Source organism: Erpetoichthys calabaricus, chromosome 4 (assembly GCF_900747795.2).
Source record: "Erpetoichthys calabaricus chromosome 4, fErpCal1.3, whole genome shotgun sequence".
In the NCBI taxonomy this organism is placed as follows: Eukaryota; Metazoa; Chordata; class Cladistia; order Polypteriformes; family Polypteridae; genus Erpetoichthys; species Erpetoichthys calabaricus.
Window position 1 is genome coordinate 336,367,315 of NC_041397.2, and position 17,036 is coordinate 336,384,350.

Here is a 17,036-nt window from a genome sequence, read left to right on the forward strand (position 1 = left end):
AAGGTGACATTATTAATACAATCCTTGAGACCCTTGACAGTCCTCGTTTAAAAACTTGTAATCTTCTTGGCCTTGGGTCTGGGAGGGGAGATGCAGAACTGCTGCAAGACAGAACAGACGGACTGATGGACAACGCTCAATGTGTAAACCACTGAGGGACTCCTGCTAGTGCCCAAGAAGCTGCTAAAGTGCCTTATTTATTGACATTGTATGATTCTGTTATTTTTTTCTTTATTCATCAGGTTGGCTTGTTTAACTTTGATTTAAAATATATCGAACATTTCTCAGATTAAAGTTAAAATAGCTAGTGACACAAGGTGGTTATCTCTTTATGCTACAGTACAGTCTCTAAGAGAATGCATTTAAAAGAGAAGGTACAAACAAAACAGTATTGTAGCTGAGGTTTAAATTGAAGTATTAACACATGCAGGACACTTTTGTTGCTCCCCTAATGATGATTTCAGATGTTCTGACTTTATTGTCTAACTTCAATAGAACATGGAAGAAATGTTACCTTGATAAAAATAAAGGCAATCTTACAAGCCACAAAAGTATCAATCGTGGAATTGTAGGACAACCCGGCACACATTTTCAAAATCTCCGTCAACATCGTGCAGATGAGCAGTCAGACCTTCATATTGATTGTTCACATGCTAATGTTCATATATTCAAGATTACAATTTATGATGATACATAAGCATGGTGATTAACCACCATGATATCAATGTCAATTTACAGTATTTATAAAGCATATTTAATACAACATCAGCAATGCTGTAGCCAAAGTGCCTTACATAGAACATGTAAAGTGAAAGATAACACTAGCAATAAAATAGAAAATATAAAACATAATACAACCAACAATAAAGTGAAACAAACCACTGACTAAGAAGGCAGGATTACCAGTATCATTGAAGATCACAAAAAGATAAAGAATAAAAACGAGTCTTCAGTCTCATTTTAGACAGTTCAATTAAAGATCACTCCTTAATGTAATGAGGTAAAGAATTCCACAAATACAATACAATACAGTTTATACAATACAGTTTATTTTTGTATAGCTCAAAATCACACAAGAAGTGCCGCAATGGGCTTTAACAGGCCCTGCCTCTTGACAGCCCCCCAGCCTCGACTCTCTAAGAAGACAAGGAAAACCCTAGTAGGGAAAAAAATGGAAGAAACCTCCGGAAAGGCAGTTCAAAGAGACACCCCTTTCCAGGTAGGTTGGGCGTGCAGTGGGTGTCAAAAGAAGGGGGTCAATACAATACAATGCAATACAATACACAGAACAGAACAAATCATCAATACAGTATAAAAATTAACATTTTAGAAGTACAGAGCAGAATTTAACAGTAGATGATATCACATAATAAGCTTTGGATATTTTTAGAGTCCTGGAGACCTCATCCATCAAGCTGCCTCCCCCATTTGGCCATTCCACGGCTGAAACAGTGCTGGGCCAGCCAATCCGATGAAAGGACCCCTCTTTCCCATGATTCCTGTGATCCTCCATCAAAAATGACTTTACCTTAGGCAGGAAAAACAACTTGGCAGGTGGGCCGTGGCACCAAGTGTCACATTTGAGTACTGAGAAGAGAAACAGAACAGGTGAGGGTTAATATCCAATTCTAACTATCATGTTACTTACGTTTTAGTGCTAATGACTAACAACAGAGATGCAGTCTGTACAGTTAATCAGCAGCTCTAGTCAGGGTGTGCTAAACTGAAGTAGTGAGTCTTCAGTCGGGATTTAAAAGCTGAGACCGAAGGGGCATCTCTTATAGTAGCAGGCAGACCTGTGGCGCAGCGGCTACAAAAGCCCTATACCCCTTAATTGTATACTTAGTATGAGGGACAACAAGAGACAACTGACCAGTAGATCTAAGCTCTCTGGATGGCCGGTGTATAACAGACAATTCAGATATATAGGTAGGAGCATACCCATGGAGTGATTTAAAAACCAGCAGCAAAATTTTAAAATTAATACTGTAGAGAAAAGCCAAGCAAAATGACACCTTTTATTGGCTAACTAAAAAGATTACAATATGCAAGCTTTCCACGCAACTCAGGCCCCTTCTTCAGGCAAGATGTAATTACAGGTACATCACCCCAAGATTCCAAACTTGAGGTTTAGAGAAGTCTGCAAAAGTGCCAAGAAGTTCAAATTCAACTTGAACTTTGGCTGCAGGACCAACTAACAGCAATTCCATTTTATTATGATTAACCTCAAGAAAATTGTCAGCAATCCATGGTCTTAGTTCTGTAAGACAGTTATGCAACTGATTCATTGAAGAATTGCACACAGGAATACAAACCTGTGTGTCATCAGGATAACAATGGAAAATAACATTAAACTTCTGCAAAAAATAGCTCCTATAGGATGAAGATATATAGAAAATAAAATATGACCCAAAATGGATCCCTGAGGAACACCACATTTAACAGGAGTAGTAGACGAAAAAAAGGAAATGAGAATCACTAATAATGTCTATCAGTAAGATATGACCTGAACCAGTTAAGAGCAGACCCTTAAAGTCCCACCAGATGCTCAAGCCGCAACACTCAGATCTCATGATTGATAGATTGAACCAGATTGGTAGATCTCAGATAAATTATTAAACTTAAGATGATCTTCCAATAGGGTAGCAAGGTGGCACAGTGGGTAGTGCTGCTGCCTCGCAGTAAGGAAGCCCATTTGGGTTTGCTTCCCAGGTCCTCCCTGCGTGGAGTTTGCATGTTCTCCCCGTGTCTGCTTGGGTTTCCTCCCACAGTCTAAAGACATGCAGGTTAGGTGCATTGGTGATTCTAAATTGTCCTTAGTGTGTGTTTGGGGTGTGGGTGTGTGTGTGCCCTGCGGTGGGCTGGCACCCTGCCTGGGGTTTGTTCCTGCCTTGCGCCCTGTGTTGGCTGGGATTGGCTCCAGCAGACCCCGGTGGTCCTGTAGTTAGGATATAGAGGGTTGGGGAATGACTGACTGACTGATCTTCCATTTGTTCATAAAATAATTCTTTCTGATATTTTAACTAAAAATGACAATTGAGAAATCAGATGACAGTTGGCTAACACTCCATGCTCTACCTCAGCCTTTTTAAGACAGATTTGCACCACCTTATGTTTAAAAAAATGAGGGCACAACCCCCTCATTAATAGAATGATTTATAATATCAACAATACTGGACCAAGGACATCAAATGGCTCCAATAAAAGTTGTGGTGGAACAACATCAGCTGGGCAAAAAGTACAGTAGGTCTGCATTTGTCAATAATACTTTATAACTGTGAAAGTGTGACAATATCAGAGGAGTCCAAAACAATATCATGGTGATGATGCCAGTGCAGATAGTATTGATTTTGCTGACAAAAAATGAAAGAAACTGCTTACATGAATATGGAGTGCTATTTAAACCTGTCCCAGAACAGGGGTGAATAGCTGCATTAATTAATACCAAATCAGAGAAGTAGTCATATTTAACTGCCTCCTGAAAGTTAGACAGAGGGAGAGAGGTTGGGAGCATACGCTGATAGCACATCACTGCACCCTCCACACGACCTAACACCTGGATTGGGACCCAAGTGTAGCGGGTGACACAGGAATCCTAAAAACCTGCACATGTACAGTCAGTCTGCCTTTCTTCCATTGTTGTTCTGCAATACTATTGGTGTGGTGTCATTAAAACATGGGGGAGGTCTTCCCTTTTGGTAGAGGATTTTGAGGGGGCAATTGATTCTAAAACCATTTTACAAGATGAATTAAAAAGTAAAACAGATTTGTCAACACTTTCACACTGGCCTTGTGAATCCAAAATGGTAAACATACTTTTGAAATCAGAAATAATGGAAGAATTTCAAATATGAGAATAGCATGGGACACAGATTGTCATAATGTCATTAACAATAATATTTACATCCATCATGAGAGAAAAACGATCAGAAATACAAACATCGCATATCTCAGTGTTATTAACTGTGATACCTTGTGTAAGAACGACATCAAGAGTGTGAGCAAGAGAATGAGTTATAGCATTAATTAATTGTGAATTTCCCCTTGGGATTATCTATCTATCTATCTATCTATCTATCTATCTATCTATCTATCTATCTATCTATCTATCTATCTATCTATCTATCTATCTATCTATCTATCTATCTATCTATCTATCTATCTATCTATCTATGCTAAATAAAATCAAACCAGTCCAATAGTAATAAAAAGCCTTTAACCAATGGTCTAGATTGACAACAAACATGGATATTAAAATAAGTACTTTATCATTGCAAAGCGTAATATTAGCCAAAAGATCAGAGAATTCAGAAATGAACATATCATTAATCACCAAGGGCCTATAAACTACAGCATACAACAAAGGAGAACAATTACACACTTTCAAAAGTGCTAAAAGGACCCCTCTGACACAAGAACAAACTTTTAAAAATAGTGGCCACCACCCCAACTATGAGACAGCCTAGGAGAGTTCAAATGATGCCGGATTTGCTGATATGCCAATCAGTTTCTCCTTTTGAAGACTTCTCAATGCTGAAAGTAATGATAAGAGAGAGGTTGTTGACATTCTAATTATTATTCTAAAAATGGTAGTGCTGCAGTCTTAAACTATAACTTTAAAGAAGAATGGGTGTTTGCATCAAAAATGATTAAAGGACATTTGAACAAAAACATACGTCAAAAGTTGCTAAAATTAGTAGCAACCTCTGAGCTGAAGGAGTCTTTTCTAAATTTAGTAGAATTAGGCTCTGTAGGACTGGTCATACCTGTTAGCACAGCTGAATGGGACAAAAAAAGAATACATTCCTACCTGGGGAGTCAAATGAGTCAAAAGACACTAAATAATCTGGTGCTGACTTCTTTGGAATGTCTATGAGATTTGATCATGAAAAGGCTACAGACACTTGGGCTTTTAAGAAGAAGACAAGAATTAAAATATCAAATACTAAGCATGGTGATCACTTTGAGTATTAAGAGGTTTTCATTACTTAATGACTAAATAATACTTTCAGCTCCAGTAAGCCCAGTTAGTCCTTCATCCCACACTGCTGGGGAGAACACTGAACATGCCTGCCTGCTCAGCATCATAATGACAGGTTAATGGTGTGGTCGTACCCATAACTTCTTAACTATGAATGTTAACCTTGTATGAGGTTTATATCTCATTAATCATATCATCAATCATAATCATTAATCATTAGTCATATCTTATTAATGGTGTACATTCTATTTGTGGATTTAATTTAATTTCACATGATGGGGTCTAATTTATTTTTTCACATTAAGGCCCATCAATTCAAGTTACACCTCTGGTTAAAGTGTTTCTTCTTCTCTTCACTGATCTTCCACTCTTTTGTGTTTCATTAGTTTTAGGTGCTCAGCCCTCCATTACCATGAGCTCCACTGAAGGTCAGAAGACCCGACTGGAGTGCAGCGCTGAGAAGTGGAACCCCCAACCAGAAGTCTCCTGGAGGGACATGAATAGGGCAGACGTGACGTCACAGTCCACAATAAAATCAGAGCGGGACTCCGAGGGTCTTCTGAGAGTGAGCAGCGTCCTCCCGGTGAAGGAGGAGTACAACGTTTTCAGCTGTCTGATGAGAAGTAAAGCACCAAAGCCAGACTGGCCATCTGAACTCAACATCTACAGTGAGGGATCAGATGGTGTGAAGTTATCATCACTGCCATTTGCTCAAACATTTTAAAATATTGAGATTATTATGGGATAAAAAATGCCTTCACTGTTTTCCAGCCCAGTCATTAATGCACCACTTTTATACTGAATGTTGCACTGAAATGCATATTTGGTAATCAGCCTCTAAAGTTTAGGCTGCCATTGAGAGAATATCATGCAAAAGTTGAACCACTGAATTGGGAAAATACTTTCAAAAAAAGGAATACATTCGTAGCAAAGCACATTTTGCTTGTGATAATTTCAAATGTTCCAGGTGAAGAGCAAACAATAAACAACCAGGATGTCATTTTTCTTTACTGTTGAAATGACACACTAATTGAAATGTGTTACTTACTGTATATGAAATCTATCATTTTAAAACAAGTATAGCAAATAAAAGGTGCATACCCCTGAGATGTGGCTTGGCATATCAGGAGCGGTCAGAAGATCAGTTACAATATAAAGGTGTGTCTCACACCAGTAAAGAGTGGCGCTCATAGACTGGAGTTGACCCCACACTGGTTATGGCTGCCTGGCTGTAAGTCTCAGTCCTGAGCCCTGACTCTCTGTGTTACCCTGAGTGAGTCACTTCACTTTCTAGTTCTTAAACACATGAACATATAACATTCTGAAACCTGTTTAGTCTGGTTCTGGATTGTGGGGGGTGCAGCCTGGCCCAGCAGCACAGGTCACAAGGCCCAGTTAAAGCCACACACAGGGCCAGTTTGAATTTTCATGTCTGCTACAATGGGCAAGAAGTGCGACTTAAAATCAAAGTCATCTGATATCAGACTAAAATAAAAATATACTGGGGACTCAATCTAGGAGTAGACCCCTAAATCTGTGCCTCACGTTCATTCCTGTCTCACAGACTCACACGTCTTCCCCTCATTTTGCAGGTTTCTCCCCAGGGGTCTCTGGCTGGTTGGTGGCTTTCTGCGTCTTGTTGGTTCTTTGCTTAGTGGCGACTCCCCTTCTGGTCATTCAATGGAGAAGAATGAGAGGTGAGGTCAGAAGATCTCACACCAACATCAGAACAGACTGACTGCTCAGTAAAGTCATTCAGAATACAAGTCATGTTTATGTTATTTTCCTTTTTTGTCTTTTCTCAGAAACAAACACCAGATATGACTCAATAGGTGAGTGAAATTCTTAACCTTTTTCTTCTCTAACACAGATGTCTGATTTCAGTTATCGTGTGGGTACTGAATGATGAGACCTGTCACAGTGTTGGGGTTTAGACCACCCAGTTTACTGTTCACAGCAATGACTAAATATTGCTAAAATAGGTCCTAAATAGGTGCACATGGGAGACACATTTGAACAGGGGAAGACCACCCACAGGAGACATCTTTACCAGGACCTAACCTGGAGTTTCAGTTCTGTGGGCTGACAGCACTGCTTGCCATGTGTGCTCTGTGTGCCACATAAGCAGAAGGTGTTGTCCTCCATTAAACTTCACCATCAACGCAAAGCCACCGTTCAGGGTGGTGTAGTTGTAATTTCACACAGGACTCTCAACATGAGAGAGTTTGGCTCTAGGACTGGTCCCATTAGCTTAGCTTCTACCGGAGCCACCTCTCATCTGTGTGCTGTAATGGTGGGGTGGTATCACAGGGGGGTTTGAATGCCTAGCAGTTAAGCTACTCAGGATTGTAGTTACAAGGCTGACAGAATAAATCTGCTTGAGCCATCAAGGAAGTCAGATCAACCTATGCACTGTAGCAGAGGAGTCCATAAGATTATGAAATCAAAAACAGATCTTCATTCATCAATCCATCTGTTTTCTGAGTCTGGTTTTACAATAGTAGAGAGCAGGCTGTGTGGGGTGCCAGTCCATGATTGGCCTCACACACACACACACACACACACACACAGTCACCTTCTATCTTATTTAGTGTTGATTTGGCAGTCTTGTCTTTGAAATGAAAGTGGAGTAAAAGCACACAGAATACAAGATGCAGACACAAAAGGAACATCCAAACTCAACATACAATGGCTTGGCCAGGCAGATGTGCTAACTACTGTGCCACCATTTTCAGTTGTATGACTATGGTGTGGTCTTCATGCACAGTACGCAAATGTATGTAGTCTGTCAACAGAAAAGTCTTCACTTGTGAGAACATCACTTGACCAACTGAGAAGAAGAAATAATTAGCTGTAATTTCACACCATGGCCTGTGTCTGATGGCGGGACGAGACACACATGGAGAGATTGCTGTCATCAGTCTCACGTTTTCTCTCAAATGTTTACTTTCTTCTTCTCTTTCACTCCAGTCAGATTCCTTCCTATTTGGTTTCTGCACAAGGAAATTGGTAAGAAAAAGATTTCATCCTGTTGAATTAAAATTTAAATTAAAAACTTTGAAAGCTGTGAATGGAGTGAGTCTATAAAGAAAGACAAATCAAGGATTACACCATGAAAGGTTCTGGTCTTAGAAATGACATCTCCAACCTAGAGGGTGTTGGTCAGGAAGAGCATGGAGTCTTGGGATCCTCCCCCTAATATTATTGTGGATATTTATTGACTTTTATTCTTTATCTGTGACAGGATCAGTGCTTAAAAGTAAACGAACTCCTGTCAACACACACACTACCCTCCTCTCATCCGGAGGTGCCCACTGTGCCATCCACTCATATCTTATTTATACCCGCTCAAAAAGGTGCCTTATGTTTTCTTCTCATCTTCTTCCTCTTTGAGTTTTTGTCCTGCTGTCCTTATCTTTGGTCCATCTATCAGATTAAATAAATTTGAAGGTCCTGGGACTCAGACTCTACCTCAGTAGTACTGGACACAACACAAGAGTCCTCCATATCCTTTGTTTGCTGTTTGTTTTAATTCCAAAGCTCTGTCTGTTCCAGTCAGTCTGATTATTAAACATTTGGATGTAAACCCCTAAGGCAGAACTGGACCCAGTGAAGTGGACAGCATATGTCACCTGATAGAAGTTCAGTCCTCTGTTGTCACTCTGGTGTCTCAGTTCACAGCGCAGTTTGTTTCTGGTCACTTTCTTATGTGGTCACTGATACTCAGATGGTTGGCATTGAGAAACCATTTAAGCTGACAATATAGTAGATGGCTGGCAAAGCCAAAATTTGGTCATATTTGAAATTAGGAGACACCCTGGTAAAGAAGAGGGACTGTCCACCTAATAAATAAACAGAACACAATGACAGACGAGTAAAGACAAAACACAATAAAGAAAATCAGGGAGAACATGAAAAGCATGGGGGGCACCAAAGAACAACAAGCAGGCTGAGGACTGACTGGAGACAAAACCAAAAGTGTTAACAGATGTCCTAAACAGGACCACCTGATATCAATACTGACCATCCAGTTTGTGACGAGTGAGCAGGATGTATGAACTTGACGCTCAGAAATGCCAACAGGAGATGTGCCCCTAGCTGGCACCACAGCTACAATGACTGGCACGTGTCTTATTGTATTGCAGTCACACTGATTTACACCTGCAGCGTTCATTTCTGTGGTCACCAGAACACGGTCAGAAGTCTCACTGCTAGGACCTCCACTCCTAACACACATCAATAATTCTGTTCCTTCTTCATCAGACGTCACGCAGATTCAAAGCCAAAGGCCAGTCGGCTGTTAATTCTGCAAATCCATTTTCAGTCTGTGTTTGGCACTCCAGCTATTGTCATGTCCATTGTTCTGCTGTCTATTATAAGGGGTCTTTATGAAGGACATTTGAAATGTAAAGATATTTTAAGACGTCAGAAGAGGAAAATGAAAGTAAATGAAAGTTGCGAGTGAGAACTGAAGAGATGATGTTTTAAGTTGACCCACCTGATTATTCACTCAGTAACGCAGCTCTCTTCTTCTGCAGAAAAGTCACAACGCATCACGAATGCAGGTACAATATTTGAACTGGGGGTCTCTCGGGGTCTCTCAAGTCTCACTCTTTATTGGACTCATTAAGTTTATTTCTTTATTAATTATTTTACAGAATGGAGGAGAATATGCAGCTCAGCAGGTACGGTTGATAAGCCAGTCGTGACCTTAGGATGAAATTCTCATTTTCTGTGTCTTAATCTTTGTGTCTTCATGTTAAACGTGTCACCTTCATGACCATGAGAAGCAGCACCTTGTGAGCTCTGTGACTGTCCCCCAGGTCTGAGTTAATGGCTGAGGTCCCTCTGTGTGGGTGACATGGTGACACAGTGGTAGTGCTGCTGTCTCACAGTAAGGACACTGGGGTTCACATCCTGGGGGCTCCTTGTGTGGAGTTTGCATGTTGTGCCTGTGACTGTGTGGGTCTCCTCCGTGTGCTCCAAAGACATGCAGGTTAGGTGGTCCGGTGACCCTCAGTTAGCCCTGATGTGTGTCTGAGTGTTTGCCCGCTGATGGACTGGCGTGCCGTCCATGGGTTGTTCCTGCCTTGCCCTGATGCCTGCTGTGCCCCTCGACTCTGCCCTGGATAAGCAGGTTATGACAATGGATGGCTGCTTGTTCTGTGTGTTTAAAGGCAGATGAGCTGCTAGTTAAGGAACAGGAAGACCTCAGCCTCTACTGCCCCCTGGTGGTCTCTTTGAATATCGCTAGTTATCGTATTCCTATGAAGTTCCCTAAATAATCCTCTGTCATTAATAGTTGGATTCTCCTTGGCAGGCGGACATTACTTTATTTTGTGTTCCAAGAACATCAGACAAGTCAGTAAAGACAGAACTAAAGACCGGACCCTCCTCGTGCAGACAGAACTCCTCAGATGTCTTCCTCGGTACAAAGGACGCTTGTTTGTCTTGTAGACTTTATTCTCAGAAGGTCATTTTGATTCGGTGGTCTCGTACCGATTAGCACAGCGTGTCATTGTCACTAATCCTGCTACTTAAAGACTCCATGATGTCTCTTCTGTCACTTAGGACCCTCTTGTGTTTCAGTGCAGACCCTTTCTCAGGCCCACCATGAATTTGCTACATTTCCAGCATGTCGATGTTGAAGTATTTGTGAGATGACAACCCTGAGGACACACTTGAGGTTTTCACTCACAACGTTTGCACTTTTTAAAGTAAACTGAGTGCTGCTGAGTCCTCACAGGGCCCGCTGTCCATTCTCAGACCCCTCAGTGTCCAGTGCTGTCCCCTCTTTAGTGCCACTTTGTGTTTTGTCCTGCTGTCCTGTCCTTTGTTGTCACCTTGTATGTCCTCTTGTCCCCCCTCTCCTTATTAAAGCCCCCCTCACCTGTACTGACTGGTCACATGGTGTCCCTGCTCAATGATGACTTGTGACACTTGTGTATTTGAGTTCATCCTCATCACTGACAGGCAGCCATCTTGTGTTGTTAGATTCAGTGTCATAAATTCAGTGTCCCCCGTTGTCACTTCTGACAAGGAACTGAGAAACATAAAATGGGGGGTCTGCTAAATAAAAGGCCACAAATGCAGTGTAAGGATGAGAAAAGTGACAGAATGACCGACAGAGCAGATCAGAGCAGCACAAAATGAATCAAAGTGGACAGGAATGACAGGAACAGGAGGACAACAGGCCAGGGGGGACATGAGACCCTCAGGTTAGTGACGACAAGTCTGAGAGCTGCTGGTGAGTCTGTGAACGAGTGCCAGGCCTCAATGGTGGTCTTCTTGTTTGTGTCTTTAACAAATCCTCGCTGTGTGATTCGTCTTTTATTAAAATGTCGTCGTTCTTGTGCTGTTGAGGTCACAGCGTGGTGATCAGGCTCTTTAGGGTTAAATGAAGATAAAATGGCAGACAGGCGGAGTGGAGGAGGTCAGAGGTCACAGGGGGGCCGAGCAGTGGCACAAAGAGACACACGAGGGGCTTGGTGGGCTTTGGTTTGTAGAAATAAAAACTCAAAGGTGAGAAGTGAACACGAGCTGTTTGACGTCTTTGTCTTTTTAATGTTCAGGTCCTTCAAGGAGTGTAAATGTGTTGTTGTCTTCCTCAAGTCCCCTGATTTCCTGACGTCTTCCTCTTTTCTTCTTTCTTCTCCTCAGCTGATGTCACTTTTGACCCTGAGACTGCACATCCACGGCTCATTGTGTCTGAAGACGGGAAAGAAGTGAGACACACAGACACACGACAGAGAGTGACGGACAATCCAAAGAGGTTTGACTACTGTGTTTGTGTCCTGGCCAGAGAAGGATTCACGTCAGGGAGACACTACTGGGAGGTGGAGGTCGGGGGGAAGACTATGTGGGATTTAGGAGTCGCCAGAGAGTCGGTCAACAGGAAGGGGGGGATTACAGTGACACCATATGATGGATACTGGACTGTGTGCCTGAGGAATGAGAACGAGTACACAGCTAACATTGGCCGTCCTCTCCACCTCCCACTGAGAGTGAAGCCCCAGACAGTGGGGGTCTTTCTGGACTATGATGAAGGTCAGGTCTCCTTTTACAATGCCCAGTCCCGCTCTCACCTCTACACCTTCACAGACTCCTTCACTGAGCCCCTCTATCCGTACTTCAGTCCTTGTAATAATGACGGTGGTAAAAACGCGGCCCCTCTGGTCATCTGCCCCCTGCGCACACACTGACCCCTCAGTATTAATGTCGTCTGTCCATCTCTGTGTCAGGTCAGAGCAGCACAAAGCCGATGGAGACTTTCTTTAACATCAGACCACCGAACTCAAAGCCCCCCTGAGGTGTCCTGCTGTTTGCTGCTCGTCTGATTTTCATTTTCAGGATTTCTGTGTTTAATGAGACATCAGGACTGAACACTTGGGATTTTTAAATGGTGTCGGATCAAAGCGTCGGCTCCGTAATCAAATGTGAATCTTTATAATTTGATCTGAGGGTCTGAGAATGAACAGAAATCCTGAGTCTGCGTCTTTAATTTGACATTCAAAGAGGAATTCAACAAAGATGGTTGTGTTCTCCACAGCACTGGATTAGTTTTCTTCAGTCTTTGTGTGACGTCACTTGCTGGTGGTCAGTCCTGATGACCCTGAGGTGGCCACTTTGTGACATTAAAAGACTGAGGGGACATGAAGAGTGTGAGCCTAGCAGAAGAAATCTGAGACCCTGAATATCGAGACCACCGTCCATTTTGTAACTCGCTTATCTAAGTCAGGGTCACAGGGGGCTGAGTAAATGAGTGGGGGGGCAACACGGATAAGAACCAACCTACGACACCAGAGCTGTAGGCCAGACCACCTATCAGTGTGCTACTACGAGACCACCAGTCAGACAAACATGAATTCCTGTCTAGCGTTTTATACTTCTATTGTTAAACGTGGAGTGAAATACACAACACTGTAAGTCTGTGAGAAGTTCATCAACACTGAGATGAGTTTGTGATGAAATGAAATAAAACAGAAATGAAAATAAAGAAAGGCAGGAATTACAAAAATAAATCATCGACATCAGTGAGGTGTCCTCTGTAATAAAATGGCTTCTCGTGAACTTCTCTGAGGGTCCACCTCACAGGCCTGAATTAATTAATCCTGTCCTCGTCTGAATTAGTTTATTTATTGTGCATTTGTGTGTGAAGGTGTATGTGAGACTCAGAAATGTCACTTTGTCTGTAATTTATAAATGTACTCAAATAGAGTCAGGCACAGAGCTGCAAGTGTGTTTGGTGTTACTAGTTACTAGGGGATGTGCGACTGGGAGAAAAGTCATGTGACACCAGGAGAACACATTAACTGCACAGAGATGCTGAGCATGCTGGGAATTGATATTAGGAGCTGTGAGGCACTGGGGCACTTGGGGGCTTAGTAATGATAATTATAATAATAATAATAATAATAATAATAATAAAGTTACATTTGTTGAACAGAAGCCTCTACAAATACACATCAGCTTGCAGTATGAAAGTTGACGTCACTGATGGAGATTTGCTGAGTGACTTTGCAGATAAACTCGTGTCATCAGCGTGATCTTCATGCTCTTCCTCTCACTAATCACACTCACTGCTCTCGTCTGCACACAACACCACACACATGTCGGGGTCTCACTGTTTGTATCTTTGACTTTCTCACATGTTAATGAAACTCTAAACGTGATGTTTCATGTTTGTCAAGCAGACAAGTCAGAGTTTCCTGTACACTTTCATCTGCACACTTAAACAGTTACTGTATGTTGGAGCAACAGATTAAAGTGTGACAGGTGACAAGGTCGATGTGTGACTTTGAGGAAATCCACCCAGATATGACAGTTAGGTGAAACTTCGTGCTCTTGTTTGTAAAGAGCAACAAAACTTTAAAAGTTTGTGTCACGACTTAAGCTACTTGATCTTTTAACAAAAGTACTTTCAATGACGTGTCTAAAGAAAAAAAAACAAAGCTTTTTATTTGTAAAGTATTAAAAAAGTCAGATTTATGTGACCTTTATGTTTAAAAAGACACCTGAAGAAATCCAAAAGGAAAATGGTTGGGTTTCAAATTCAACTGTTAATTCTGTTCATACCCACACTAGGACGCCATACACACATGAATTCATTTAAGCATCAATACCACTGATTTGTGTGACGCTGTCTGCTTTTATGCTTTTCTTTATTTATATTCCTAATATTAAAGACTGCATTCATTTCTAAATAAAATAATTATTGTTTTAAGCTGACAGGAGGTAAAATGAAAAGACTCGGTGTTCAAAGATTAAAGATTTAATCCAAAAATCAAAAGCAGCTTGTAATACAAAAACTTTACGTTTCCGTTACTTTTTCTATTTTTCCCCACCACTTCATCCCCACCTAGTGGCACAAGTACAGAACACACCTGGGATGAGTCCCTGTGAGGTAATGTTTATCATTATGGGGCAGAAATGTCTATCCGAGGAGACTTACAAATCAGTCAGTCATTATCCAACCCGCTATATCCTAACACAGGATCTTGGGGGTCCGCTGGAGCCAATCCCAGCACGCAAGGCAGTAACAAATCCCCAGGCAGGACGCCAGACCACCGCAGGGCACACACACACACACACACTAACCACACACTAGGGACAATTTAGGATCGCCAATGCACCTAACCTGCATGTCTTTGGACTGTGGGAGGAAACCCACGCAGACACGGGAGGACATTGAAACTCCACACAGGGAGGACCCGGGAAGCGAACCCAGGTCTCCTTACTGCGAGGCAGCAGCGCTACCCACTGTACTACTGTGCTGCCCCTTACAAATCATGATGATTGATTTCATAATTCAGTCATAAAGTAGCCTCCCAGTGGTCTCAGGTCAAGTCAGATTTTTTCATTCGCTCCTCTGATTTAGATGATAAGACGCCTCGCTGTGTTTCAGGCTCTCCGCTTTTTCTTTTTTATTGTCCACATCTCCTGACAACAAGTCGACTTCCATTTGTGAATGTGGCTGCCCCTCAAGTAGAGTTCTTGGACCTTTTCATGTCAGATTTGCTCAAATCTCAGTAATAATCTATTGGGTCCTACTGAATGCTACATCAATGAAATTCCCAGTAGCCATTGCAGTGTCACTTGTCACTTTGCTGCCAGTCTCCACTGCTGTGAGCTTTCTGAAGATGAAGACCTGATGAAGCAGAGCACCAGTGCACATCTGTGATTGTGTCATCACACACCGACTTCAGAGGCCTCTTGTTATATTCTGACGCCATCACGTCTGTTACTGAATGGTGAGGAGTGATGAGTGGACACCACTGAGTTCACTTCACTTCAAGGTGGGAAAAATCGTGGAAATGATTGGGGACTTCACTGAACTCAGTGAATTGAAACTGAAGTCAATGGGGAAGGAAAAACTGAACCAGTTCTGAGTGGGCTCTGCTGGTGTGGTGGTCTTTAAAATGTCTCTGAGAGTGAGGAAACTATGCTGGCAAAACTAACCACTGTGCCACCATGCCTCCTTGAGATAAAAGTAAATGACTACTCCACTCAAAAATGATTTTGTAAAATATTTTAATAATCCCATGAAAAAAAATGGTAATCCCATGTTTTCATGCAGAATCTAGATAAAAAAGTTTATGATATAAGAAAAGCCAATGGTGGCCAATGCTGTACGACAACAAATGATGTGAAAAACGCTCACTAAATAAACAGACTATAAAATCTTGTGCTACTTGTGTCACATCATCCACATGTCGGTTATCCTGTGGTATTCTGAAAATGTGCAAAACTCAAGTGAATTTAGTTAATACTGTTAAACAGATACTTCCATAAACAGGAAATGCAAGTCACATACGACTGACTTTTTGAATTCTAGACAGGGATGTTGACCAGTAAATGAGGGAGGGAAGTGGGTCTTCGGTTCAAAAGCACCGCATTATGGGAATGCTTTTAATGGTGATGATGTTTGCTGTTTTTTCCAGAACTGTCAATTTGAAGATACAAAAAAATGACAAAAGAAAAAAAAAATCAATGCATGTAAATGGCACCCTCTGATGGTCATAAATAGAACTTGAAATGGAGCTGAATCCATCAATCTTGTTTGTATTTTCTGTGCATTTGAGCATTCATGTCCATATAAGTCACATAATCCAAGTTTGCTTATAATTTTATATCCGTATTGAAATGTAGTGAAGCCCACAGTCACACTTCCTCTCAATGGACATTTTGTTCCCCACACATTACAGGGTTTTGTGTGTTCATTGCCACGTCTGTGGTGTCACATTCCCAATGATGACATGTTGATGATGACAGTCGTGTCACTGGAGCCTCCTCTTGTTGTCACTTTATGGTAGAGCAGCGTCACAGGAGGCTTTGGCTTCTTTGGATCTTTAAACAGTTAAATGTTGAGGTCTTTCAGTGTGACAAAATGACCGATGACACCACAAAGTCACAACAGACAGTGAAGTCACCACATGTGGGCCACTGGAACCATCACGAGTGGTCAGCAGGTGTTCAGTGTGGTCCAGTGGGTAGTCAGAAATGTGAGGTTTTGTTCTTGGTGGTCTTTGTCTTCATCCTCTCTGAGTGTATCTTTGGTGCTTTGGTTGGACAAAATACTCAAAAGTACGAAGTCCATGGAGAGTTCTCTGTTGAGGTCTTGTCATGTCTGCTCTGTGGCACAGAACACCACATCAGCATAACAATTTGTGTCATAATTGACAAAGAGCTGTTTACACTTGTGAATCACAAACCAAACTGTCACTTGTGCCACCATGTTGTCATCCTGCTTTATGATGACGTTAGTCCAAAGCTGAAACACAAAACCAATATGTTCTCGTCAGTTTGCTGTTTGTGTGCAGTTCAGCACTTCCTCCATGTTTGTTTGTGCACAATGAAGTTTATCATTAATATAATGAAGGACTTGTTTAATTATGAAATTAAAAGTAAACTTTAAAAGAATTAATCAGACTGAGATCATTTTATAATTTAGTACCAGGATAAATCACAAGTCCCAAGATGTCTCAAGCTGCGTGTTTTCTCTTCTTCTTCTCTTTCTGGTGCCTCATTTGTCTGAACTGGTGGCACACTGGTCAGT

At 41.7% G+C, this 17,036-nt stretch overlaps 2 protein-coding genes and 1 long non-coding RNA gene across 10 annotated transcripts in view; 2 read left to right on the forward strand and 1 right to left on the reverse strand.

The window, feature by feature from the left end:
- Positions 1 to 17,036, forward strand: part of LOC114641399 (butyrophilin subfamily 1 member A1-like) — a 228,293-nt gene that overhangs the window by 123,704 nt on the left and 87,553 nt on the right. For 2 of the 7 annotated variants that reach the window (XM_051926430.1, XM_051926434.1), the window contains exon 11: positions 12,227 to 12,291. The exons of 2 other annotated variants lie outside the window; for them this stretch is intronic. The gene's annotated coding sequence lies outside the window, so the exon portion shown is untranslated. Of the gene's footprint in view, positions 1 to 12,226; positions 12,628 to 12,667; positions 12,698 to 17,036 lie in introns of those variants that run through there. 3 more of the 7 variants (XM_051926431.1, XM_051926432.1, XM_051926433.1) reach the window with 3 other exon arrangements.
- Positions 1 to 17,036, reverse strand: part of LOC127527484 (uncharacterized) — a 183,252-nt gene that overhangs the window by 107,617 nt on the left and 58,599 nt on the right. The window contains exon 2 of the long non-coding RNA XR_007934789.1: positions 11,974 to 12,074. This is a non-coding gene — a long non-coding RNA (uncharacterized LOC127527484). The remainder of the gene's footprint in view (positions 1 to 11,973; positions 12,075 to 17,036) is intronic.
- LOC114641400 (butyrophilin subfamily 1 member A1-like) overlaps positions 1 to 17,036 on the forward strand; it is a 142,805-nt gene that overhangs the window by 65,817 nt on the left and 59,952 nt on the right. For both annotated transcript variants that reach the window (XM_051926441.1, XM_051926439.1), the window contains exons 4-10: positions 5,368 to 5,649; positions 6,574 to 6,678; positions 6,787 to 6,813; positions 7,952 to 7,990; positions 9,520 to 9,546; positions 9,640 to 9,666; positions 11,642 to 12,291. In XM_051926441.1, the coding sequence (XP_051782401.1) occupies positions 5,368 to 5,649; positions 6,574 to 6,678; positions 6,787 to 6,813; positions 7,952 to 7,990; positions 9,520 to 9,546; positions 9,640 to 9,666; positions 11,642 to 12,183 (1,049 nt within the window). In that variant the 3' untranslated portion in view covers positions 12,184 to 12,291. The remainder of the gene's footprint in view (positions 1 to 5,367; positions 5,650 to 6,573; positions 6,679 to 6,786; positions 6,814 to 7,951; positions 7,991 to 9,519; positions 9,547 to 9,639; positions 9,667 to 11,641; positions 12,292 to 17,036) is intronic.